The 27,082-nt window shown below is 40.7% G+C and overlaps 3 protein-coding genes across 5 annotated transcripts in view; all 3 read right to left on the bottom strand.

The window, feature by feature from the left end:
• Positions 1-953: 953 nt before the first annotated feature.
• cnsta (consortin, connexin sorting protein a) lies at positions 954-19,575 on the bottom strand. 3 transcript variants are annotated; one of them, XM_079340097.1, is made up of 13 exons: positions 19,241-19,575; positions 16,554-16,643; positions 15,936-16,292; positions 14,119-14,729; positions 11,260-11,290; positions 10,188-10,274; positions 9,717-9,798; positions 8,807-8,828; positions 8,511-8,577; positions 6,230-6,774; positions 5,564-5,743; positions 3,772-3,925; positions 954-3,666 (listed from the first exon to the last, which is right to left on the bottom strand). In XM_079340097.1, exons 2-13 carry the CDS (start codon positions 16,564-16,566, stop codon positions 3,458-3,460), a joined length of 2,358 nt encoding a protein of 785 aa, XP_079196223.1. In that variant the 5' UTR covers positions 16,567-16,643; positions 19,241-19,575; the 3' UTR covers positions 954-3,457. The 3 variants fall into 3 exon arrangements, with proteins under 3 accessions (XP_079196223.1, XP_079196225.1, XP_079196224.1); XM_079340099.1 differs by having other exon boundaries at positions 19,329-19,575; XM_079340098.1 differs by lacking the exon at positions 19,241-19,575 and adding an exon at positions 18,924-19,179.
• LOC306821742 (uncharacterized protein) overlaps positions 16,609-27,082 on the bottom strand; it is a gene marked incomplete at its 3' end in the record, with an annotated part of 90,361 nt that continues 79,887 nt past the window's right edge. The window contains exons 2-3 of the mRNA XM_079340316.1: positions 21,166-22,295; positions 16,609-16,643 (exon numbers count right to left, since the gene is read on the bottom strand). Of these exons, the coding sequence (XP_079196442.1) occupies positions 16,609-16,643; positions 21,166-22,294 (1,164 nt within the window). The 5' untranslated portion in view covers position 22,295. The remainder of the gene's footprint in view (positions 16,644-21,165; positions 22,296-27,082) is intronic.
• Positions 22,532-27,060, bottom strand: tfb2m (transcription factor B2, mitochondrial). Its single transcript, XM_079340104.1, has 10 exons — positions 26,918-27,060; positions 26,233-26,537; positions 25,534-25,717; positions 25,252-25,343; positions 24,953-25,106; positions 24,656-24,804; positions 24,438-24,527; positions 24,197-24,256; positions 23,952-24,100; positions 22,532-23,447 (listed from the first exon to the last, which is right to left on the bottom strand). Exons 2-10 carry the CDS (start codon positions 26,518-26,520, stop codon positions 23,258-23,260), a joined length of 1,356 nt encoding a protein of 451 aa, XP_079196230.1. The 5' UTR covers positions 26,521-26,537; positions 26,918-27,060; the 3' UTR covers positions 22,532-23,257.

Genomic DNA, 27,082 nt, shown 5'->3' with positions numbered 1-27,082 from the left:
TTATGAAAACAATGTAAAACAACAAAATGTTCAAATGTAATGTGTTCTTTTTACAGTCTATGGTTAAAATAAGATATTTTCACGTTAAAGCTGTTTTGTATGGTTATGACAACATGACATTTATTTTTGTTCTTTCGTGTTACACAGCCTCAAGAAACTTTTTCTTTTAACACTATCATTTATCCCGTTATAAGATGTGTAAAGTGATTTTTAACTTAAGATCAGAAAATGTACCTTATTTTTCTTTGTTCAGCTATATTAAATCTTTGGCATCATACTTGTTCTTTTTGCAAAACAATTTGAAAGAGAAGGTCAGAAGTTCATCTTAAGGCTAATTATAGGTTACTAACACGTAATGTTAATATTAAAGAGGAAACTGAAAAGTTACTTGTAAATTAGACAGCAACTGTGTGCCATTATAACATGATTGTCTCTTGTCACGGCATAGCGGTTATGAATTGCTCCACTGCAATAAATAAAGTAATATATAGAACAACAACAACAAAAACACATGTATGCTGATTTTTCTTAACGTAATACTATTCTATTAAGCTCACATCTAATCAATGTGCTAATCCCTGCAAGACCTGTATACAATCCCCTCAAAGATGCACATTTGTACATGATCATACCATAGGGTTAGGGTGGTATCTATAAAAGGTGACCGACTTTGGCCGCCAAATTTTAATGACCATTTTGCATAAGCTCACTGTTCCCTCGTTTGCAACATTATTTTAAGAGGCTTCAGTGGACATTTCAGACAACCTTGTTGTCTAGTCCCGAAAGTCTCAAATCAAAAATTTAGACAAAACATATGGCTAGTAAAAGCTACAAGATAAATAAACAAACAAAATCAACAACTCAAATAAAAAACAAGCAGGTGTGATGTGTCAATGCAGATCTGTGATTGAGGGTAATGTGCTGCAGAAGAGACAGAATGGAGACTCATAAAACAGCTTTTTTTCAATGTTTTTAACAGGAGACATAAGATATACAGAAGGACAGAGTTGTTTTTGAATTACAACAAAAAACATATCCTGTAACAAAATGTAAAAACAAAGAGACAGATTTCATCAAAACAATTCATAAACTGCCTTTCATCAGCTTGATAACAGAGGTGCACAGTAATACACAGATCATCCATCCATTTGCAATATTCATAAATCAATGAAAATGAATCACAACTGAAGAAGTTAATGACAGCAGCAGTTAAAACTGGTGGCTTCTTATCATCTTCAGTAAAAAAGCAAAATGAATAAAACAACATGAACATATAATGATGACCAATATGATGGTAAAAGATGAAAAACATTATTGTGTTTTATGTCCATACTAAAGCAAAACAAAAGAAAATGAACAAATACATCCTTTTTACCACCTAAGCTAGACACCTTTCATATGATAAATAATTAAAACTATCCAGAAGAGGAAATAAATGGTTATCTGTGTTAAAGTCATCTGAACCAGCCAGATGACATGTGCAAATGAACAAGGATCAATCTGCAATCTCTCACATCCCAGGAAAAAAAACCTCACATCTCAAAGGGATTTTCAGGTTTTTGTGAATGAGGACAAATCCTGAGAGAAAAAAAAATTAAACTGTATTAAATGCATAGTTAAGACGCATAAATATCTCCTCTGTGAGAGTTTCTTTTCTTTACATACTGACAATAAAGGCCTTAATGAGATGTGTGGGGGTTTTTTTCGAGGGCATTTTTGTGGAATCTGCTACAACACCAAATAAAAGGAAAACAATTAAAAGGACACAAAGAATTGCAATGTGTTAAAAGGAAAATAAAAAAAAGATGGAGGACAAGGCATAGGGAAACGGTTTTCAAAATAAGAGTTAAAGCACTGTTGTGAGAATAAAGTCTCAGAAGAAGAGACCTCGACTGAAAAGGTATGCAGAAATTAACTCATTAAGATGACAATTGACAAACTGCAAATGTTAATGAATGACTCTTTAAGAATGACTCTTTAAGAAGACCAGGCTGTTTGGAGATGATGCAAAGAATCGCTAAGAGAAATGCAGGCAGGCAGATTGGCTTCAAATGACCCCATCAACCTGAATGTTTGCATTAATAGCACACTGAAGAGTTGTTTTCAATATCAAACGTGCAATTTAATAGATTTTTTTTTTGCTGCTGAATCCTTCCTTACCTAGCCAGACTGGTTATCAGTGCAAACATCCAGTTTGAGATGTGGGGTCATTTTAGCTTCTGATCAAGTCACGTAAAGCCTGTGTATAGTCTGGGACCAGCACACAGATGTTAAGAAAAATCATACCTGTAATATGTGCAAGATGATAGACATTCTTAATGACAATAGCTATATACAGAGGTGCACTGTGTTCATGTACATGTTGCATATGCTACACAAAGCTGGGGTGGAAGGTTCATAAGAAGTACAGCTGTACTGCTCATGTAGAGTTCTTTAGCAACTGCTCAATGTTAATGCAATGCATTACACCAGTTAAGATGAAAACCCGTTATTTTCTCCCCATTGGACAAGTTGGAAGTATCTGGTGTCCATTAGACCCGTTTGGTGAATACCAAAATAACCTGTTGAATCTTTTTTTTCTGGCAGTATAAAAATGCCCCACAGATAAAAACAAAGTCATATTTATCAATAAACTCCAAACATTCAATAAACGGTTGATTAAGACATAGAGATTTCATTCCAAGTAATAGACCACAGAATGGTTTGTTCATTTCAAAATGTCATTCGTCAATTTAAAAAGTCAACAATAAAAGCAACACTAGTGGTCGCGGCAGGCTGTAAAATGCCCCTTGGGCCACTTCCCATTTGTGCAGTTTACGTGTGGAACAAACACGCCCAGGTAACAAACTATACAAAAGATGCCATTTTTACAACTCAAGGTTTCAGCTGTTTAGATGTTATTATTCTCAGGGAGCTTAGTCTATGAATCCAGTGTGAGGCAGTTACATTTTGTATCCAGCCACGGTTGTCTACCAATGACTTTAGACTAAAGTATCACCAGCCGAAGTTGAACCTGTTTGCAGCTATTTCAGTGACATTGTAGTCGTATTGAGGATTTCTAAACCGAGCTTAGAGATTTATAACCTATATTAAAGGGGGCTGCACTTCAGTTATTGTTTTATTTTTAGGTCGCCTCTATTCTCCAGTTACTCTCTGTCCCTCCGCTCTGTTTCCCTTTCAGACCAGTGTTATATCTAACCAACAAATTCAGGTCTTAACCCAACAACCAAACATTAAATAATACAGAAGAAGGCCTAAAAATGCCATCTGATACGATATTATTTTTCAGTCAATAAGGCAGCATAATAACCACCTGCTCCGCATTGTGCCAGGGACTGCAGCAGCTGCTCGGCAGCAGCTGCCTGGCACAATGAAAAAAAAAAAGTGTCCCAGGAAGAATCAGGAAGTGCCTGAACAAGCAGGCCAGTATTGCCACAATGTTGACACCTTGCTGCTGCTATGACCCGGGGGTGAACCAATGCTGGATGTGAGCTATCCCCCGCTGAAGCTGGCTCATGTAAAAGTCTGCATTTCTAGAAAAGTCCTGACAGACTGAGGAATGGGCATCACCCAGAGCGCAGTAGAGGGCTGTGCCACCAACACTGATCACCACGGTTACCATACAAAGCAGGAAGAGAAGCAGGCAGGAGTCCCCACCGCCAACATCTGCAGAGAAAGAGAGAACATGGTGTTAGAGGAACATCAGATAAATCATACATACTAATATTTTTAAGTACAGATGAATCTCTGAATGCTAAATCGAAAACACACCATGCTCATAGCCGTCATCAGGGACTTTAAAGCGGACCCGTTTTTTAGCAGAGGCTTTGTCAGGCAGAATCTCTGAGGTAGCGGACACACTCATGTTGTCCACACAAGCCTTCCTCCCCTTTAATATGGAGACCAGGCCAGAAGCAGGAGCCATCTGAGAAGCACATAAAGAACACATAAACCATTTTGAATTTGATCCAAATAAGTTGTATTTGTTCATCTTCACACACTGATACAGAAAACATTTGTCTTGAATTGTCCCCCCGGGAACAAATAAAGTTTTCTGAATATAAACTGAATTGAGGAGGAACTTGTGTACCTAAACCGCCATGTCAACCAGCAGGTGTCAGCATATCACACTGTCAGTAGTATAACTAAAAAAACTCCCTCAATGCTCCTTCCCACTGATATACAGTCACCTTACCCTAAGAGAGAACTAATTCACATAAACGCTCAAAAGAGGCTCAAAGTAAAAGCATTGAAATAAAATGTATGACTGAAATCTGAAGGCTGTGATATACATAATTCAACCTTTTATGACAGCTTGAACTGTATGACCAATGGGAAAGAAGCAACAGACAAACTAACCTTCATAAAAGGGGATCAACCTTACAAACCCATGAATGGGAAGCAAATAGTGTGAGAAAATCAAACATGTCTAGTTCAGGTTCTGCTTTTGCTTCAAAGCGGCACATATATACACATATACTTATTCTCACTGTTGACACACCGCCTGCTGGAAAGAAACAGTGATCCAGTAAGACGTGTTTCAGTTTCTTGGCTTGAGTGGACTACAGCTTTATCAAATTCTCCCTGTTTGCTCTTCATCCTGCATGTGAACAAAACCAGGCCACTTCTCTGTTTCTACATCACTGCTCTCTGCTCTCAGCAGCCACTGGTTTTACATTTACGTGTGCCCCAGTTTCTGTCTTTCACACAAAAGGAATTATAAAACAAAAGTCAGTGACCAGAGGGCACAGGTCTAAAACCACATTCAGGTATCCTTACATAAATCATTTCATTAGAATAACTCGACGGTGTTACTGAGCAGAGAAGTGCATTACTCACTCATCGTATTTTCAGTTCTCTTGACTTCTCCTAAATTTCTCTCTCTCTCTTTCACTAGTTGAATTTCTTTGTGGCTTCAGTCTCAGCAAAATAAGTCCACTGTCTGAGGAAGCCAGTAAAGACAAAGTAATACTATTAGAGCGGCTCAACAGAACACCAAGCTGTCCGTAACACACCAGCTCAGACGGGCTGATACAGACAGACTGGGGCCTGAAACGGTCAATAAGTCATCAATCTGACGTGTACATTTAGAATACGCCTTCACGGATTTACAAGTGTGATTCTGTACAGATTGAACTCATTCTGTTTTTAGGCTCAAAGGAAGGTGGGTTGTTTTTTTTTTGTTTGTTTTTTTAAATGAATCATCGTAGGTTACATGCAGATCTGTACAAATAGTTTTTATACTACAAACAAGCACAAAAGCAAGAACTTATTGTTCTTTGAACAGCACATGTGTAACTCATTTTTTTAATAATATATCAGTGCCTTCAAAGGGACTCAAAGTTGACAACAAACAGGATGCTGTAGCATGACAACAATGCAGTGAATCTCATAGCTACACTTTGAGCTACAGGTGCTCAAAGAGCTGCAGCGAGAAGTTGTAGTGCCCCCCCCCCCCAAAAAAAAAAAAAAAACAGGTGAAAGTGCTTTTCTCTGCAAGGTAATGTGCTGTCTATCATTTACTCCACAAGGGAACCATTTAAACAGCACTACACATACACACCTCCTGTACTGTGATGAGTTTAGCCATGTCGTCCAGCACGGCAGCTTCTCTTATCATGTCAACTTGCTCTACTTCATACTCCTCCTCTTCCTCCTCTTCCTCCTCACTCTGCTTCTGCTGCTTCATCTGAGCCCCTTGAGGCAGATTGGCCTGATGTTTCAGGTGGGGGTCAGCTCTCTCCTGCAGCGATAATGGAAAAACAGTAATAATACTACAGTAATGTATCGACATGGAGTTATGGAGACACTAATCCATTGTGTTGCTCTACAATCTAATGGACTGCTATGACATAGTGGATACTGAAGCCGTTGAATTTGTAACATCAACTGAGTGGGTTGTTCCCAAGAAGAAAAATCTGTAAAAGAGGAAGTGATATCTTTCATATTTCTAGTAAAAGCAACAATAGTGTGACGAGCGAAACAGAGGAAGTGAGAGGTTTAAATAGCTTACTTTAAATGACTCGTCAACACAAGAAAACAACCATGACACTTTGTCCCAGTGAAACATTTTAGCTGACAAGTTCTATAAGGAAGTCACTTAGAGTACAATCTAGGACCCCGCAGAAAACATCATTTTCAAATTCTGAAATATTAATTCTACTGTGCTCTTTTTACTTTGATTTGTTTTTAAGTTTTATTTAGTCAAACAGCTTCAAAGCCAATGTACCTGGCTGGGCTCATCATGTATCGTTTCCCCAGCTCTGGCTTCCTGGTGCAGATGTTGTACCTCCACTTCAGCCCCACTGATCACAGTGTCTACTGGCAGAGCTTTCTGACACAAAGGAGAGTCTCTTTCTTTCTGTTTCTCCTCCTCTTCATCCTCTCCCTCATCTTCCATCTCTAGAGCTTCGGCTGCCTCCTCCACGTCACTCTCCTCTTCTTCCCTTTTTGCCTCCTTTTCCTGTGCAAGACCTAAATCTCCTCCCTGCAGCTCTGCGGGCTCGGACTCATCCATTTCTCCAGTCAGAGAGGGGTGCAGCTCATTTCCTATTGCTGACATGGTGCATGCTACCCCTTCTTCTTGAGCTCTTCTCTCTCTGTCGCTGCAGTCCCTCCCCCGTGATTCCCTGTCTGGGTCTCCCCTGTCCTTCTCTGACATCTCAGGAGAGCTGTGCCCGTCAGATAAATTAATGAAGGGTTGGACTGGACAGCTGCTCTGAGAATGGGAGGAGTCTTCTGCTCTCTGCTCCATCGCTCTGTCACTCTGATGGGCTGCATAAAAAAGGCAAACGGACAGTAGAGAGGAAAGGGCAGTAGGGGAGGATTGAAGTAGAAAGAGAGATTGTCAACAGGGTCATAATAAATGCTCCACAGGGACATCAGTGCACTACATGCAGGCATGCTCTCAGACACAAAGCACAGAGTCTCTACAGAAAGGTTTGTTTTTCTTTACAACAATGTGGAGCATACAAACATTTTGTAGCGAGCATTCTGTTGGTTTGTTTTTTTGTAATATGGGAAAATAAATTAGATGCATATTGGATCAACTGTTTGTAACCATGTCGTATAACAAACGTCTTCTTTAATTTGTCAATACAAACAGTAAACAGAGCTTTCTACCAGTGCTGGGCATATCAGTAGAAACGAGTGGTTAACAAGGCAAAACAAAAATGTGTACAGTGAAATTTCATGCAATGATGCTAGAATATAAAAACAAGTTGTTCATGTAACAAAGAGCAGCCTCACTAGTTTGACATCAGGCAAGGAACACAAGGTTCCTAGATTCATAAAGTCATCCAGTCTATCATCCACTTCTCTGTGTGAACGTGTGTAAACGTTCGGATACAGGCCTTTTTTTCTCCTGTGACTGATCAGTCTGACACAGACGCACAGTATGAAGAGAGAGAACATTTTCATGAACCTGGCCTTAGCATAACGGGAAAACTAAATATATGACTTCTGTTGTACGTGTATGTGATATATTCTTATGTATGCATGAAGTTAACGCACATTGGACCTAAATATTTCATGTCTTTGCTGCACACTGTGTGGATATGCACATACCTGCACAGCTGTAGTAGGCCCACCCATTTCACATTTTGTACATTAGGTGCTGTTTAGATTCAATCATATATTTTTATATTGCTTTTTATATTTTTATCCTATTCTATTTCGGTTCCCTGTCAGCAGGAGCACTGCTGACTTAGCTTCTTACTATTTTTGGCTCATTGATTTGCACCAAATCACAGAGACAAATTCTTTTGTATGTGTAGATGTGCTTAGCAATAAAAAAACATCCTGAATCTGATTTAATGGAAGACTTTTGTTCGTTGACTTACGACTTTTTATCTTTTAAAAATACTTTAAAAATACCAAAAATCGTATTCGTTTGACTTGAGTACATGACTTGTGAGATCTTCTCTTTTAGTTGGTCTTAAGTTATTTGTTGTAAATGGCTACAGAGGCAAAAGAACCAACATCACTCATACGCACTAACTTAAATACAGCGCACTTAGGGGACAAGTTGTCTGATTGCCCCTCCTCCCTGTTCACCCACTGGCCTGCACTTTCACTGGTCCAGGACTAGCTGGGCCTAAGCACGGTTAACTCCTGTACAACGTTGTAATACAACACATGCATGGCTTTACATGATCAAGAAGCATGCTTACTTTACAAGACAGGCAGACCACAAAAAAACCATAAAACAACCCTGCCTGCACATCAGAGAACAAGACTGCAGCTTTACTGACCGTGTGGCTCATGTTGAGTCATTTTAGTCAGATACAGCCATAACACTTATCACATAACACTGATCAGTTATACTTTATGTTGTACAACCCTGTTTGTGCTCTAAGCAACTGTACCAGCTCCTTCAAGTGTGCCAGGGCCAAGTAGTGCACAGTGCTCGAGCACGGATCAGAGCGATCACACTGATCAAACAAACCAGACTTTGAGGGTGAAGCGTGCTCAGGCATGGCACAGACTAACTTTATCACACAGTCACTTACTTGAAGTACATGAAGGCAGGGCACCACCTTCTTCAATTGTAGGCCTCAATACATTCTGAGATGCACACTGTAAACACACACACACACACACACACACACACACAATTAAATAAGAAATATTCACTGGCACACATCACACCTGTGTGTACATGCACAATGCACTTTACAAAGGTGTACACTTTAAAGCTGTATCACATTACATTGATATCAGCGGTCACTTTCATTTAAGCTGCCTTATCTCACAGAATACGTTAGTGTGTCTCACACAAAGAAGGAAACATGAAGGAATGACTTACCACAGCATCTTCAGCACATGGTCTACGAACAGAGGAGAGAAAGAGACAGAGTGAGAGGGTGTGAGTATTGCAGGTCTGTTCTTGGACTTAGTAAGAGAAGATGTTAAAGATGGGTGACCCTTCTTTACTCTCCCAAACTAATTTTAGCCTAAGCACATTTCTCTGACTATCACATTGTGTGTGTGTGTGTGTGTGTGTGTGTGTGTGTGTGTGTGTGTGTGTGTGTGTGTGTGTGTGTGTGTGTGTGTGTGTGTGTAAGTTGGGTGAAGTGAAACTCAAGCAGTGTGAGGGCTCAAATATCTGAAAGTGCAGCATTAGCAGCAGCAATGGGACCATATGTTGAAACTATCAGTGCAGTCTTCAAGTCACACACAGATGAACCAGCTTAGTCTTACAAACACACACACACACACACACACTTCACCTGCTCTGGAGGTAAATGTATGTGCGTGTGTGTTTGCTACTAAAAGGTGTGTGTCTGGCAGGTGTTGTGCACTGAGAACTTCTTATTAAATATTGAGAAATGCCAAAGTGGGCTTCACCTAACTTCACCTTTGTTACACTTGGACGAGCACAAGTAACAACAGTCACACACTACTCACCAAACAACACATGCACAAACATCCACAGAAGATCCTCCAAAGAAACAAAACAAAACCAAAATAAATTTTACCTTAACAAAATGTTTCTCGAATATTGAAAAACCTTTAAATTAATTCACCAAACATTACTTTACCATAACACACTCAGTTTTTAAAAACAACAAAAAAAACGATCGGGTGAGCTACAATTTTAGTTTGAGAGCTTAAATATTTAGATTAAAAAATAAATAAAAAATTTAAAGGAGCATTTCTGAAAAACGTCGTACTTTTCACTTAAAACAAATGTAAAAACTACATTGTAGACTGACCGACTGTGCGTCTTGCAGATGTTTTTAAGAGTGTCCAGATGTTCGGTTGCCAGGTTTGTGGAAGTCCTTTTACACCGACTCTCTATGAGAGATGGAGAGACACATAGAGACAAAAACATTAAAAGCCATTCATACAGAAAGTTTGAACATATATATAACCAGCATGGATCTAAATGTTGTTTTATTATGTGAAAACTGAAACTGCATTTAATACTATTGTGATCTAATGAAACATCGTCATACTGGGGATGGGTGTTATATCTTACAGCTGTGCATGTCAGCACATACAAAGACAAGAAGTAAAGAGGCTTGATCAGAAAGAATAAGCTCTGCGTTTTCAAAGTACCTTTCGTTCAAGCCTCACATCTTAAAAACCTCACCTGCTGTTAAGTCGAATTTGATTGTTCATGACAAAATGGACTAACGATCAAAGTAGTATGATCATGAGTGTTCACGTGTGCATGCGTTTACCCCACTGTTCCTGTAGTGCACTCAGGTTTTCCAGTACTCTCTGGTGATAGAGTCTCTCGACCTGGACGCACCATAAGGCCCGCTGGTCTGAACATTGCAGGTTAAGAAAAACATACAAACGTGATGCAAAACAGGGCTGCAGGAAAACGGTTTGCAGGAAAACTGCATCAACTCTGCTCATGGCCTACAGAGGTACAAAGAGGGGGGAGTGAAGGGAAGACAGAGGATACAGAGAGAGCAGAAGAGGAGGAAGCAGAGTCAGGCCAGCAGAGCGCTCTGGGATAAAATGTCTCATGTTTATGGATATGAGCAGCAAAAACAATCCTTCTTCGACATGACTCAATGCTTTCTCTCTCCTTAAATCACTATAGACATGCATGCATAACAACGCAGCGCTAGCTTTCCTTTCTCTTTGACACGTCTCCCTCCCCCTGCATCTCTTTTTTCATCAAACATGTCAAGTCATCATCGTCGCTCTCCTGACTCCTATCTCTTATCTGACAAATACATTGTTTTGGCAACATACTGCGGTTTGCTTTACTGTCGTGTCAGTTTGGAGTGTTAACCCGTCCATCTATCTCCTCTCTTTCCTTTTGTCTTTATGAGTCGTGAGCTAGCCTCTCTCTGTTTCACCTGGTGTCACCTCTTCTCTTTTCAAAAGCTCTTTTTCTGCACTCTCTGTCACTTCTCTCTCCCTCTCTTGCTCAACCTTCAATCACAACGTCTGTAAAACCAGTGAGGCAGAAAGTGAGCCATCTCTAAAACCAGGAGGTGGAGGATCCGATCCACAGCTCCTGCAGTCACCTGTCCAAGTGCCTTTAACACTGAACTCTGAATTGCAGCTGGCTAGTGTGAGTGTCGAGAGGACTAGAAAAGTGCTTTACACGTCCATTTACTATTTAAAAATCATTCCATAGTGTACGGCTCTGAATACAATGTGTGCAAAGATACAGACTGAAAACAAAGATCAAGTAGTAAGAACAATTTCAAAAACAACACCACAATAAGGTAAGTGCACAGAATCAATCACACACTCACACACACACACACACCTCAATAATGATAAAGATACAGTCTTCATGAAGGACAAAGGCCTCAGCAATCTGAAGAGAGAGAGAGAGAGAGAGAGAGAGAGAGAGAGAGAGAGAGAGAGAGATACAGGTTATAACTTCATACATCGCAAGCTTTTAAAACTTTCACAAAAATGTTGAAGGAAACTGGGTTGACTGAAATTACAGCTCATGTGTGGATGTTTCTAAAAAATGACAGATGAAACACACGACCACATAAAATAAAGCGTAGACGAGCTTTACATTCTGGTTACTGGTCCTGCCACAGCGACAATCATTAACTGCGAAGGGCTCACAACAGAATCCAATCTCAGACACACAAATACTTCACTGAAAGCCATTACACGCCAACCAAAGACTACAGGAGAGAGTGAAACGCAAGACAGAAAAATGAGAGACTGTGTGTTAGACACTCTACCTCTCTCCTCAGTGAGTGTCGCTTTCATGCTGCTCAGCTGATCACACAACAAGAGGAGTGAGTGTGTGTGTGAGAAGCAGAGAGAGAGAGAGAAAGAGAGAGAGAGAGAGAGAGAGAGAGAGAGAGAGAGAGAGAGAGAGAGAAAGGGGGAACAGATAGACGAAGGGGGAGAAAGGAGGAGGGCACAGAAGGCTCTCGCATTTCTAATCAAGGTAGGAGCGGTGACGACTGAATGACCTCCACACAGACTTAGCTCAGATAAGAAGTCAAAGTGTTTTATTTTCAGTACTTACACGTCAGATAAACTAAAGTTGAAGATCTGAGTTTCATTTTATCGTTTTCAAGAGACAGGATTTATTCAAATGTGAAGGCTTTTTTTTTTCCTACATGTAAATGTAACACAATCTCTGTAGAACAAAACTTTACATTTTTTCATCAAACTTATCATACACCTGTTCGCCTCAGGAGAGTGTTCCCTGACACTTCCAATCTTTGTTGTAAATGTCGTATACACAGATTCCTCCACTTGTTTTGGTCATGTGGCCTGCACTCTGTAATTCAGGAGGTCATTGGTAAACACTTTTTCCTGACTGCTTCTTTCTTCTCCTCCGTCTACTTAATCTTGGTCCAGACAATCTCTCGGACACAGACACCAAATCTCTGTTGGGAATTCTTTTGTTTTTGGCAGGAAAAAAAAGTCTCTCGCTGCAGTGGTCGATTCCCCGGGTCTCCACAGTCGATATGTGGATATCACAGATTTCTGCTCGTATTCTTCTCTAGAAGTTGACTCATCATAAACTTAATCACAAATCGGACTGGTTTTGGAGGATCTGGGAAGCACTACACTCCTTCTTACTGAAGATATCGCTCATCATCTGTCCCTGGAAGAGGAGGACTGTTTGCCTTTTCATTGATCTCATGTCTGTGCTCTTTGTTGACATGTCTCCTGATGTTTAGTTTATACATACAGTATGTACATCCAGTGCAGCGCTCACTGTGAGTGTGGGGTGGGGCTTTTCTGTTTTTTCTTTTTGGTTTTGATCAAATGTTTGTGTTCATAAAATCAAAAATCCAACAATAGAATACAGAAAAATAAAACAATATGTTGTCTAATACACTTTAAAGTCAAAGTGATTGAAAAGACTGATTAAAGAATTTTTGTTATGAAATGCATTTTTTGGGATTAACATGATTTTGATTTTGAGGAAGCTGGAAGAATGTGTCCATTTTTATTTGTTTCTTTCTTATGTTAATGGTGCTAGCCTCTGAAGCTGTGTTCATTTGAGCTCATGCTACCTCTTACTTCTTTAGCTTTCTTCATAACGACCTAGTGCTTATCTTCATCTTGGATTAGAAGCCAGCACTGTGCATGTTAAGTAAGTGTATGAGTACATTTTTTAACAGGGGTCTTCAAATAGAAATAGTAATAGTCCATTCATTTCCATTTTAACCCTGCTGTTTCTGACAAGCGGGCATCTAAAAAGCAAGTTTGTGCTGAATGACACACAGAGACGGATCAGATCTGAGCCGCCACCATGGACATGAACCAAACACAGCTGGAGTTTAAAGCTGCAAATAACATGATGAGCCGCAGTTTACGGAGGCTAAGACATCTCTAGGCGTGCTTTGTTTTTTTAGGTAAAGATTTCCTCAGTGCTCACTGCTCAAAAGGTTTAAAAATAAGAGACATTTATCAAATAAATATTCCAAATGGACTGTAATTTCCCTCCAGATATTTTTAAGATCAGTACTCATTCACGGCTTGTTTGAAATGCCGGAGGCGGGCAGAGGTGATCATTTGTGAGAAGAAAGAACGTTTGGATGATCACTGGGGTTGATGTGGACGAGGAAACGTTAAACGCTTGTGCTGTGCAAGAGAAATGCATTCAAGATTTAAAATTAAACGACTTAAACTAGACTTTAAATCGAAACTTAGGTTCGTCAAAGAGTGGAAAAAGTTCATGCGAGTACAAGATGCATCATATTCACAGCGTCGCCTTGCTCACTGCCTCACACACCTGTTACCCTTGGAGTAAGCATAGTTCAGGTGTGCCTGGTGCAAACATTAGTAAATCCAACTGACAGGAATATTCACACTCCCCATAACGCACATGTCCAGTCATGCACGTCTGTTAAAAAAACACAAAGTATGAGAGTGCATGTTTTTGAAGTAATGTGCACGTGGCTTATGAACGCTCTTCTGTGCATGTCTGCGTTTGTCTGTACAGACCAAGAAGACGCCCGAGCCTCAAGGTACAAAGTGCTATTCCGATTATGGGGTTGAGTGGATAACAGTGATTTAATAACACGTGGACGAGCAGCAGCTCAGACTAAAAAGACAGCAAGAACAAACCATTAAAGAGAAGGAGTATCTGTTCAAATAAGCAGCTGACAGTGTTGGTGGGAGTAACTCAAAGCTCACAGAGGAAGACAGACAGGTTACCTGATGCAGGTACTGTGGAAGTTGAGGGTTATCTCCCATTCTGGCAAGCTGCTCCAGACTCTCCAACAAAGCAGGGCTTGGGATAGGCCCTGTGGCGCAGGTGGGGACTGAGAAACAAGAGGGCATTGGAGCGGCAGTAAAAATGTCTTCCAAATTGAAAGTTAAAGGTCCTGTGGTGGAGCTGGATTCTGTACAAGGAGTCATGAGCTCTGTAATGAACGCAGTCGAGCTGGTTGTTGCAGCCACAGGGGTGGAAGCTACAGATAGAGTGGGCTTTATGGATGAGGAAAGATCCTCTGTAGAGGTATTAGTATGTTTTTCTGGTGTACATGAAGGTGTTGGTGGGCTGTTAGGCCTGATGTCTGAGGTCTTATTTTGTGTGTTTGAATCCAAAGGCCCCGTGCTGACTGCAGGTGCCAGTGCGACAGTCTCTGTGTGAGATGGAAAAGATTCAGTGTTGGAGTTGTTCGAGTCCTCGTCGACATCCTTCTGGCTCAGTTCCACTTGAGTGACGGGACATGCATTTCCTGGACTGGCCACTGGGATGACAGGGGATGTCGGCTCAGGACTGGTACCAGGGCTGAAAGGATATTGAGTTTCCAACAGACTGCCTAAAGAAGCAAACAGGAAGAGAGAGGAGAGAAGGAGGGAGAATGAGAGGAGCACAGACGATGAGCTGAAACAGGACAGCTGTAAAAACTGCACAGGGCCCAGGCAGAGTTTGACACTGTACAAATACCTGACAGTCAATTACATCAAGTGCAACGTCAGCTGCATGTTCACCAGCGAGCTCTTTTGTCTAACAAACACAAGCTACATGTGCAAGAAAATGTAAATGTTCCTCTTGTCTTAGGGTTAAAAAAATATCTAGTTTGAACTCTCTCTCTCTCCCCCTCTCTCTCAAAGACTTCTTATTCTTATTTCACTGAACTATTTAATCAGTCAATTATGTGATCGGCATGACATCATCACGATCAGACACTCTGACCTTAATCCAAAATGCTGACCACTTAAAAACACACACACAGGGCTTTACGACAACGCGTGAGTCCGATCTTGTTCAGAGTACTGGCATTGACTCCGCCGTGTCCTCGTGAACCTTTCATGGAGAAGCAGTAGAAGGTCAAACTCAGCGACACAAACCAGAACATTCGTTTATCTCACAACCTGATGCTCACAGTGATATTCCATCGATAGTTATGTCTCTAATAACACCAACATCTTTCCCGGGCTGACTTCACAAACAACATCTGCTCAAACCTGAACTTTATTCATTATATCAGGATATAAATCCTGCTTTAGCATTCTTTATGCTAGCTAAGGTATTATCTCAAAGCTCCATTATTCACTCCTCTACTTTAACCTGGACAGCAGGACCAATGACAGGAGTCTCTCCCAGCGACAACCAATGACAATTAACATTGAGCATGATGGGCCTCTTTTGGGTGATTCATTTTATTGTGCCATAAGCAAAAACATCTGTACAGTTTATAAGTAATTGATCATTACTCAGAATAAGAAGCCTTGTTGCTAGGGGTAACAGCAGGAAGCTATTTTAATTGGTTGCTACCCCTCAGGAGTCAAGTGGCCGGTATGAGACAGATGCTGAGTGATTGAAAATGTTCGAAGGAGTTGATTCAATGAAATTCATGTCGCCAGAAAAATATTGTAAATGAAAATGTTAGTTCTGTGCGTTTGATATAGTATGACACGCAGCAGATAATCCAACGATGTAAAGGGAAATTCTCTGCTGTAAATCAGTTTGTGTGTTATTTTTTCCTACAGAGCCAAAAATGGAGAAATCTGAAGTTCCCTACCCGTTTCTGAAAAGGATGAGTCAGTCATTGGCGTGCTAGGAGACTGGCAGCGAATAAGACAGCTCGACCCCTCTGATTCCTCCTCCTCGTCTTCCTTCATGACCTCGTCCATGTCTTCTTCATCCTCGTCCTCCTCTGTGCCCCGTTCTGTGTATCCCTCCTGCCCTGGGCTGATGAGCACCCTGCACCCTCCTCCGTCCTCATTTTGTGAAGGAGACAGACTCTGCGTGTGTGTGCTTTTCTCGTTGAGGTTTCGAGTTTGGGCAGTGAGAGCTTGAGGGTGAGGGAGATTATCGCAGAGGTCAACCCCGCCCCCCTGGATGTGGGGCATTACTCTGCCCTCCCTCTCAAACTGGCCTGGAGAGAACATAAAGGATTGACTCAATTTACGTTTAAATTCACAGAAAAAAGACAGACAAGTAACTCCTCGACAGTCATTCAGGTGTCTTTGACTGCACTGTAGTAAAAGTAACAAAACCATCCTTTCTCATTCTTATTAGCTTTGAGTTGAAGTGAAAGTCACAGGTCATCTATTTGGATACATATATACATTTTGCTGTTCTAAAAAAAGTTGGACTTATATTTTGTGCTTTGATTTGGTGAAATATAAACACTCACCACCATGATCCATCGGGCGCGGCCCCTCACAACGTTTGACCCTGAAGTCTGGAGGTCAGAGCTGTCCGTTAGAGAACACCTTCTTTAAGCCTGCAGAGATAAGGAGGAGGAGAAGTTAAGACAGGCAAAGAACAGAAAGTACGAGAAAGGCAAACAAAGTCAGACTCCAGTCTCTGACGGTAAGAGTGAGAACGACAAAACAAGTCGAACATCATTCCTGACTTGACAAACAAACCCCAAGGCTAAACGAGACTCTTTAAAACCTTTTAAAGTGCAACATTTTGTTCTGTAGATGAAATTCAGATCTAATGTGTTTCTCTAATGATTGGAATCCAAAGGACACAATCACCTTTTCTTTTCTTTTCTTTTTTTTTGCATACGTTACATCATTTAGCTACTAACATACAAGAATTAATCTGTTCTGGAAGTTCGAATGTCAAATGATTAGGACCAAGGATTACATCTTTAACAAAACTCTGATAAAAACCAAGAACAGCTCCTGCAAAACCAGCGTAAATGATCTGAGGTGGGAGACAATGAGTACAGAGAGCCACGTGAGAGAGCCACTATGAAACATTTACAAGTTACCTTGGAGCCTGTTAGCTCAGTGTGGAAAGATTTATGGTTAAGCAGTGACAGGGATACTTTAGAATGTGAATCAAGAGTAGAAAACAAGAACATATTAAAGGAAGTTCAAGGAAAACGGGAGGCAAGTCAAGAATTACTGACACTTCAGCTTAATGAGACAAAATAACAAGGTACAGTCGGAAAATGTAATAAAGAGCTAAATCAAGCCTTCTCTTCCACAGTTTGAACAGAAACTTCTCAAAGACAGGATTGGTTGCACGGCTGTTGTGCTACATTGCAGTAGATTGTGCAGGAGTACAAACAGGTGAATCAGATCTGAGATATCACATGCTGGGCATAAACAGTCGATTTACAGTTGACTGAGTCTAAAACACAAACACTTTTATTCTTTATATTTTGTATATATTTTTTAAATATTACTACTATTAGTTTACACCGTGGCTCAGAGAGATTTTTTTTTTCTGTATGTCCCGCATATGTTGAAAAATTGACAATAAAGATGACTTTGATTGTCACTGACTGCTTGAATAAATAGACGTTCATAGGAGCCTCTTATCTAACACATCAACATCTAGATAGATAGATAGATAGATAGATAGATAGATAGATAGATAGATAGATAGATAGATAGATAGATAGATAGATAGATAGATAGATAGATAGATAGATAATCCATTTTACCAGCATACATTCCTATTTTACTAGTGTTGGTTCACTTTCCTTCATAATCAAACAAATCCAGGCTAATGAAAGCCAACCCCAAAGGAACAATGCTGTCCTGGTTTCCTGCAGACCTCAGCTAATTGTTCTTACAGTAACCCTGTATTTACAGCGCCTGACAAAAATCTGCACAAAGATAGTAAAGAGAAGAAAAAGCCTGGACTGCCAACATGTAGCGCAGCTTTGATTCTGTACATCCATATTCTTTTTGAAACACATAATATAGAATGTAAAATATATGTAAAATATATTTTACAAGTGTTTAACAGACACTTCAACAAAGCTGTATCTGGATTCATGCTCCATCCCAATGAAAAGTGTGCGCTTAGACAGTCTAGTGTCAAATTAGTCTAAGCTCTTTATGTCCTTCTGGAAGATCAAACAGTCTCAGCCCAATGACACACAGCTGTGAGGACACTTTAAGCCGTGTGCCACATCAACAGCACACAGACAGGTGTCACTGTTAGCTGTCATAAGTATTGCTTGTGCTTTTTGTGAGTGTTGGGTGTTTGTATCTATGCACAGGGTCTTTTTAATGTCCCTCTCCCACAGAGCCATCCCTCCTCTCCTCTCTTGTTCTGCTCTCCAGGAGACCATGAATAAATGAAGGCAGAAGAGGGGACAAACAGAGAGGGCAATTCAGCCAAAAGGACAAACACAAAGGTGACAGAAACCGAGCCTGTGAAAGGACTACAGAAGAGATAGCTAACAGGAACATGCCCTAAACAACTTGTCACTTCATTCATATAGGTGGGGCATTACTGTTAGACCAGTATGACAGCAGTGTTGATTAAAAACAGCTAGTTTCACTAATAAAACATGGTTAATTTACATATAGCTGCCTGCAAAATACGTGAGGAAGTGTCGTGTGTCTCAACGTATCCAGGTCTTAACACATAGTAACGATAAAAGACGAGCTGACCCTGAGTGACAGAAAGCTCCCATGACTCATTTCTTCCTTATTATAACCCAATCTGGTCAAGGTAACTTCAGGGACAGTCTTAGTCGCTAAACATCATAATTCGTTTTGATAAATAAATAAAAAAAGAAAACCTAGCATACCTTGACGGTTTGACACCACTTGGTATTAGCTTGATTGCTATCGTTACGGTTCACGTACAAAACGTCCAAACAGAGATAATGACTCCTGAGTAGCATGGTCGCTTTTAGTAAGACTAAACATGACTAAACTAGTCAGCGTTAAAGTGAATGCAGGCTGCACTTGCTAGCTAAAATGAGCTAGCCCGATGTAGTAAACATCTGGCTGTCACGCCGAGAAGACACCTTGTAAAGCTGATGTTTCTGTGCTACATTACAACATAATGGGCCTTGTACTTATACAAACACTACTGCGAATAAAACGGTGAGGTAGTACTTACGGCTGTGTCGGTGGTGTGTGTGCAGTAAGGGCTCGGACATCAGACACTCAGGTGGGGATGTTGTGACTAAAGAGAGCTGCTGTGTTACCTTCACACAGTCAGGCTCGTTGTTTCTGTCATCAGGCCTCGACTGTCCAACGCTGCTGGAGCTGCTGCCATCTTCTGTCTCTGCACTGTCGGTGCATCGTACCGTTTCATAACAGTGCAAACAGTAATCTGACCCTTTTCTTTTAATATGGTGCTAGCATAATCACTAGTTTTCAGTTCTGTGAGGATCACTGTTAAAGCCCCTGCCACAAAGCACTATTTGGTCTACAGACAAGCCGCCAGTATGTGTGTGTAAAAAGCAGGAGGGGGATCCTGTAGCTTTAACATTAGAATATATATATATATATATACATATATATATATTAAGGTTAACATTGTGAAGAACGTGATTCTTTTTAACTCTATCCAAAGTTTACACAACATATTCATTTTATTGTTGTGCCCCAAGGCCCAGTCTATACAAGTCTGTCCATTCATGTGCATTTTCTTATTCAACTCTTACAAATGCACAATATCAGTATATTATGCAGCCTGAAAAATTACTTTGCAAAAAACAGAATGTAACTTTTTATCCCCCAGCAGACACATGGTACTGGAACGCCAAAAATGGGACTGTGAGTAGGTGACAGGAATAAAGTATCTATCTATCTATCTATCTATCTATCTATCTATCTATCTATCTATCTATCTATCTATCTATCTATCTATCTATCTATCTATCTATCTATCTATCTATCTATCTTTCTTTCTGGTCGGCTATTGCAGTGGCATTACCTTCGTTATGAAAGCAGGAAGCATGTAAATGCGTTATATTATAATAATAGGCCTCTTTCTACTTATAATCAAAGTGTTTACTACATTAATGTAGTATTGAATAAAGGTTTGATCACCAAATACAAAGGAATGATTAGATATCCATTGTATGAATGATTGTTGCTCACATTTATATTATATCATGTTTTACTCTAAGTGTTTTAATCTAATTGTTTGAGATTTCAGTTCAAAGGTTAAAGGTATTCTGTGAAGAGGGCTTGCAGAAGTGAGTGCACATTCCAACATGTGTTTGATGTGGCCCTTTAAACTGAATCACCCACCACCAAATCAAACATAGGTTTAGTTTAAGGCCCTGAATGGTTAATCACTCATCCACATTGATAGGTTCAGTGGGCCTTGATAGATAATCACTCAAATGGTTTGTTGCTTCAAAGGAAATGATGACTAGACTAGATCTTCTTGTGATAAGAAACAGGCCAGGCAGGATGTGTCTTCCCCTATAGAAGGACAAAGGATTCGGGAGTATGATGCACCAATGAGAGAAGCGGAACCAAACATCAGGAGGCGCATAATTTGGAAACCTGCCCAATCGGAGGAAGGAAACCGCACATTCTCAAATGCATAATTTGGTTAGATATTCTCTGTCTAGTGTATAAAAGGGTTCAGGGAAAGATAGTCGGGGCTCAGACTTCGCGAACTGATCCAGCATCTGTCTGTCGTCAGGGACGCGTAGTGTTGAACCCAGAGACTCTGTAACTTCTATTCTTGATTCATCGGGTTAATAAACTCTGTAAACCTGAAAGAGACGTCTTCAGTCATTCCTCTCATCCCATCAAAAGAATGCGCAGAGATTTGAGGTAATTATTTAGAGGAGTCAAATTTCTATTAACAACATGTAGGAAAAGGATTAAATAGCAACTTTTATCCTTCAGTTATCAGTTTTCTTCTTATAGAGCTGTTGACCTTCACCTTTTTTTCATCTTACATTAACATAAACATATTATAACACTCACTTTGAACAAAGCATGAACAACACTTAAAAGTTTTCAGAAATCCAATTACGCAGAAAATATGTACTTATTTCAACAATTTAATCAATTGACCTTCAGGTATTTGTTGTTTTGATTTATTGATATGTTGGAGAATCCGGAGCATCCCAGAGAAAACCCCAGAGTGTGATTTCAGGAAAGGTGGTGGTGGTGGTGGTAAGGGGCATGGAAGGGGCTTGTCACTCCCTCTTCTGCACCATTTGCAGGCGCTTGTATTTGCGTAGATGTTTGGGAGTGCATGCCTTTTTGAATTTCCTCCACCACGAGACATGCTCGACCACAGGAGCTTCTTGCAGGACATTGCAGGTGTCCGCTCTGTCTCCGTGGTTTGATGGATCAGTTCAGGTGCGTCCTGGACCATCTCAGCAGTTTCCTGGACTGTCTCTGCTGTTTCTTGGGTTGTATATGTTTCAGATGTTTCTTTGACTGGAGGGTCATCCTCATCTGTGACATGGATCTTCTCAAGTGGGAGGGATGGCTCTACCATTGGCTTACATGTCAGGAGCTCCATCTCTTGTGGGAGTTCTTCAGCCTCCTCCTGTGAAACCTGACAAGCCTCCTCCTGAGCTTTTTGTGTCAAGGCCAGCTGCCTTTTGAGGTCCTCCAACTGCTCGGTGTTCACCTCGTCTCTGTGTCGGGCCTCCTCTTCAAGGGCATCTTTTTCAGCTTTGAACATCTCAGCAAGCTTGAGATCCTTGTGAAGTGTCTCACGAAGCTGTTGCCTAACTTCTTTTACTTCTTTGTCAAGGTCTTCAGCTCTATACAATTCAATCAGCAGCAGGTTGCCTTGGTATTTAAAATCACTCTGGACCTCTTCCAGCTTGCGTTTCTGCTGTGTGAGTTGTCCTGTGTGGAGCTCGAGATCATTTTCAAGCTCTTTCACTTTACTCATTAGCAACTTCTCGGCCTGCAGCTGGCTGTTTTGAGCTGCCACAATTACTAGGAGCTCCTCTTTGGTCTTGTTTGTATACTCTGATAAGTCTTGTGGTGTGTTAAAGGACGGATTGAAGTTCTTTAATTGTTCTCTTAACTTCCTGTTCTCTTCACACCAGAGTCTCCTGTTGACTTCCTCTTGCAGATCCTTCTCTGCCTTCTGGCGCATGCTCTGGTCAATGCTACTCTTGTGCTCAGCATACAACCTCGCATCCCTCTTCTGTTGCAAACGGACCATTGGATTGTTCATGCTATGCCAACGATGTTGATCCACAGACCTTCGTGGTGGTGGTCACTTATTTAATCAGTATATTATTGTGAACGTTTGTTACTGCTTTACATATTTGTTCTTTGTGCCATAAGACCCTTATCCAGAAACTAAAAGAATGATAGGCTGTAGAAATCCAAATCATATACTGAATGCATTTAGGGAAGAACAAAACAGTAACAGTGGTTAGTTGCACTAAAAGCGCATTAAAACAGGCAGTGAAAAACATCAGTGTTATTTAATTGCAATTAAAATTCATATCAGAAACATAACGTACACAGAAAAGCGGATGCTCTCACAACAGACTTACAAAAACAAAGAAGACACGAGCGCTATGCTGAAAACATTTCACCAAAAATGCTGCTTTCATCTCCTTGAGATGCTGTAAATTGTCACAATTCATTATACATACTGTAAATAGTTGTCTTCAGAACATCTGTTTCCAGAATATAATTAATAAGAAAAAAAAGAAACAAGTATGTGCAACCTGTAACTAATCGGGATACCATTTTATTGGCCACGTACATCCATAAAGCTTTTTTAGCCCCCTCAGGTGTGCGGCCAAAAACTTAACATGATAAAATGTATAAGAAATGTATGGGTGGGTGGGGTCACAAGTAATGCTGACCTCTTTCTTTAATCCACAGGTTAAAGACAACGGTTTGACTAGTTCATTGGCAAAAACGCAGTAGGCTTGAATTTGTGTTATGCGTCTACTCAGGGTAGTAAAAGTCCAGGACGGTAACTAACCGACACAACTCCTCCACTTTTTGTCCATACCGTAACACACTTTCATTCTCCTCATTTTAGAATTGTATTTATGTTGTATTTCTCTGCAAGTCCTCATTTCATAACACAATACTATTATTTATATTATCATTAAATAATACATATTTTTGTTTTATTTCATTTCCTACAAAACTATACAAATGACCTGTGTGTCATTTATCCCCAACCCTCCCTCTGTGTGTTCTCCAGAATCTCTTCATAGAGCCAGCTCTGTGTGAACTCCTGACTCTTGTCCATTAGCTGGAACAGTCGAAGATACTCCTCTGGATATACGTGGCCTGTCAGGATGTCATCCGGCAGGCCCATCTCTGACAACAGCTTACTACCGCTATCAGGTGACCAGAGACTGGAAGAAAAAAAACACAGACAAGAGGGAGAATCAGCCAGATGAAGAGAAGGTTGAACAGTAGGGCTGTGCAGCTTCAATGATCTCACAATTGTTTAAGACAATGCTGTCAACGGTTCAATACCGAGATGCATGATGATGGGTTGTATTCTTTATTTTCTGTATTGCTGCACATTTTTTAAATCAATGCAGAATCAGTCAGATAAATATGAACTCCCTTTTTTCTTATTTACAAAGTGCTTTGGAAATCAATGCCAGCATAAATGTCTTTACATTGTAAACCAAAATAAATGAATTACATAGGTCCAACCATGGATTAAAAATCAAGCAGTATGCGGTTTATGTTCTGTCCCTACATCGATTCAGAATAGTCCATGTCAGGACACTTTTCATTTCAACCCCTCTATTAAAGGACCTTCAGTATAATCCTACTACAGTACAGATTCATTTAGTGAATCTTTAATCCTTTAAGGAAGAACACATGCTTGATGAAACATTTCTTACTTGAGTCTATCAACGAGCTTGACCTTTCTTTTTGCCAGACACTGTTTGACCATCATGAGCAGAGTTGAAGCATTACAAGGAGTGAGGCCTGCAGAGAAGAGATCAGCCCGGGGACGCAGACGCACCAGGCACAGGTGATCATTGGGAAGCTGAGGTGAAAGACAAGAAGACGAGAGCAGAGGTTACATTGAATAGATGATACAAATAGCCTTTAGAGTAATGACAGGAGTCCCTGTCTCTCTTACCATGCCCTTAGGGCCAGACGCACTGTGTTTTGACGACGTCACAAATGATTCCCAGGGCTCCTGCAAAGACAGAGATGGGGTTTACAGTTTGAAGTCTCACTCCATTATTTTCACTTTTATTATAAATAATATCAGGCTTTGCCTCTATGAAGTATCATAAAAACACAGTTACACGTTCTCAACTTGAAACAGGTGTTCCAGTTTTTTTTCTGTAACTTTGCTACCCTCCCTCATTCCGTACCTTGTGCAGCAGTTCAATATCACAGGCCATCTGCCAGAGGACAGTGAAGGCTCTGTAGTGCATCATTTCTCCGGGGCGCGACACCAGTTTCTGAAAGATTAATAATCAAACATCTGAACTGAGCTTCTTTCAAAGTACTTTGAAAGAACTGAGCTGTTCTCACTTTAGTGATTAACAGACCAGTCTTCTTTTCATATTCTACAAAGAGATTCTCTTACCAGGTATTCCTTCTCGCTCATAAAGAGGTTGAGCTCTATTCGTCCGTATCTGTAGACAGATATCCGTTCAAACAGAGCGTAAACCATCTTCATGAGCAAGCCACGCTCATTACGCTGAGGCAGCATGCCCACCACCTTCACAGGGACGTCTAAGGAGACACGGGAAGAAGTTAGCAAAAACATCCATCAACTTCAGACGGGAGGGTACAGTGAACCGTTCAGTGTCTCTTCAGTTCATGCGTGTTTAATTGTGAAGCAACAAAACCATTGAATTGCTTGTATGCGTCTTATTCTCACCATCAGTCCAGTTGGTCTCAGATATACCCAGGTCATTGAATAGCTTGTCGGTGAACATGGCAGGAGGTTTAACGTGTCCGCTTCCGATGGGGTCTAGTTTGAAGTAGTCACAGTGAACCACTTCCAGCTGACCATCAAGATGACTTTCCAACTCCTACAACGTGACACAATTATTATTTATCATTATAAGTATCACACAAGGGGAGATATTTGATATTTGAAGCGGGGTTAGATGGTTTTGGGTTATCTCCACATTAGAACACTAAATATTGTTTGATGCTTGGAGGTGTTTTTGTCACCTGAAGATCTTGCAAGAAGAACTTATCCCCTTCAAGAGCCACAACTCTCTGAGCTCCAGCATTAAGCAGTGACTTAGTCAACACCCCAGGACCTAAAAAGAAGGACACAAAGATCAACATGTAACTGTTGTTTGGCAGACAAACGCATCATTATAAATGCATATCCAATTTCTATGCTATGGCTCCCCAGGCCAAACTCTACTGTTCCGTTCGCACCAGATTAAGTTCAGAGGAGGTGGACTCTGTGACTCACTCAGACCTTCACTTTGTACAAATACACACCTGGGTTACATTCAAAGATTACAGTGTTAGCATCCTCAGGCTCCAGATGCTGGGCTACAAGTTTAGCTAGGTCTGGGTCTACCAGGAAACGTCTCATTCTTTTACAGGTTTGAGCACGCCGAACGTTTTCCTCGACCTCACCAAGGTCAAGGAAGTCATATCTGCACAAAGGTCGGCACTGGCCCTGGTGAAAGACATGAAATTAGCAGATATTAAATACAATCAACAACATACATAAGAAAGCTCACAGCATTTGTGCGAGAGAGTTAGCCATTTAAATGTTCTATAATAGTGCCCGTTTCCTCCTGAAGTGGTTCAAGGAAGAAAAAAAAACTTGAGAATGCTTATTGCTTTAAATGCACAGAAGTAAAAAAAGAAAAAGAAAAAGGTTTCCAAAAGTTAAAATACAACAGAAAGTTTCAGAATGTAGAAAAATAATAATAAAACATGAATAAACTAAAAAGGGTGAACCAGTATGCTAGTCTAGCTTGGTGCATCATGTCACATAAGAACATGTGTTCAATATGAGGAGAGTGTGTTGTTAAAAAGAAAACTTGGAACAGAGAAGTACTATTACCTCTAATGAGTTGCAGAAGGAATGTGCTTTGGAGAAATTAAACTTTTTGAGCGTCTCCTGTTCTTTAAAAAAAATTACCAAGCTGAGGAGGAATCCAACCAAGTGAAATAATAAGTTCCTACCTGTACAGCTACCGCAGAAAGGTTCCTGTGTGTGAGAGCTGAGGAGGGAGATGTCCTCTCTGCACGAGGCTGTTGGGAGCATGACCCAAGTGAGGGTCGACCAGGACCGGAAGAGAGAGAGTCCAAGCTGTAGGCTCGTCTATGGAGCACTGAAGCTCCGGGGACACAACCACCAGAGGGGCATACAGGGGACAACACTGCTTTGTGCAAACAGGATCTACTTCTGAAGGTCTGGCAGCAAGCAGAGCGCCTCAGCAGCTCTACTACCCTACACATCTGGTTTGACATGGCGGATCAGGGAACCCCTAAAAGATACAGAGGACGAACAGGGGAGTGAGTGTGGTTAATGAGGGAACCCCTTAATGAGATCGATGCCTACAGTGAACAGAGAGGAAGCGAACCAGGGATGATACATCATAGGTGACATTAATCTACACGTAAAAAAACACTCATTATTATTGTTTAACGACTCTTTGACAACCTGTCTATGCCGATGCATCAACTCGTCAAAACGGCAAACCAGAGTATAACATGTAACCTGTAACATCAAGGTGTTATACACTGCACTTACCACGTTATTTAAAGCGTGTTAGCTGTCCAGCTAGCTGTATGCTAACATAACTCACGACTCAAATGTCTGAGTACAACTATCTACGTCATTTATTCTGGACAAACACAAACATACCTTGCTGCAGAAGATCCTATTTATCGAAATGTTTCGGCATCATTCATATGAGTGTGGCTCTTATCTCAGGGCTCGGTGGTTTAACTCCATGACATTGAGCCACCCGCAGGTTGTTTTCCCAACTCTCGTGGTGATACAACCAGGCGCGTCAGATTGTCGTCATTT

The sequence above is a fragment of the Symphodus melops genome, assembly GCF_947650265.1.
Source record: "Symphodus melops genome assembly, chromosome: 3".
NCBI classification, from domain to species: Eukaryota; Metazoa; Chordata; class Actinopteri; order Labriformes; family Labridae; genus Symphodus; species Symphodus melops.
Note: the sequence above shows the minus strand (reverse complement) of the source record. Positions and strands in the feature narration are given on the sequence as shown.

Excerpts from the sequence above, each read along its gene's own strand:
- cnsta (XM_079340097.1), bottom strand. Across the intron at positions 10,275-11,259 it reads CTTTGTCCTTCATGAAGACT|ACCAGCGGGCCTTATGGTGC; the intron begins GTATCTTTATCA and ends TGCAATGTTCAG. Across the intron at positions 5,744-6,229 it reads TACATGATGAGCCCAGCCAG|GAGAGAGCTGACCCCCACCT; the intron begins GTACATTGGCTT and ends TTATCGCTGCAG.
- tfb2m (XM_079340104.1), bottom strand. The coding sequence starts at position 26,520 with ATGTCAAACCAGATGTGTAGGGTAGTAGAGCTGCTGAGGCGCTCTGCT. Across the intron at positions 24,101-24,196 it reads CGTCTGGCCCTAAGGGCATG|CTTCCCAATGATCACCTGTG; the intron begins GTAAGAGAGACA and ends CTTTCACCTCAG. Across the intron at positions 23,448-23,951 it reads AAGCTCGTTGATAGACTCAA|TCTCTGGTCACCTGATAGCG; the intron begins GTAAGAAATGTT and ends TTTTTCTTCCAG.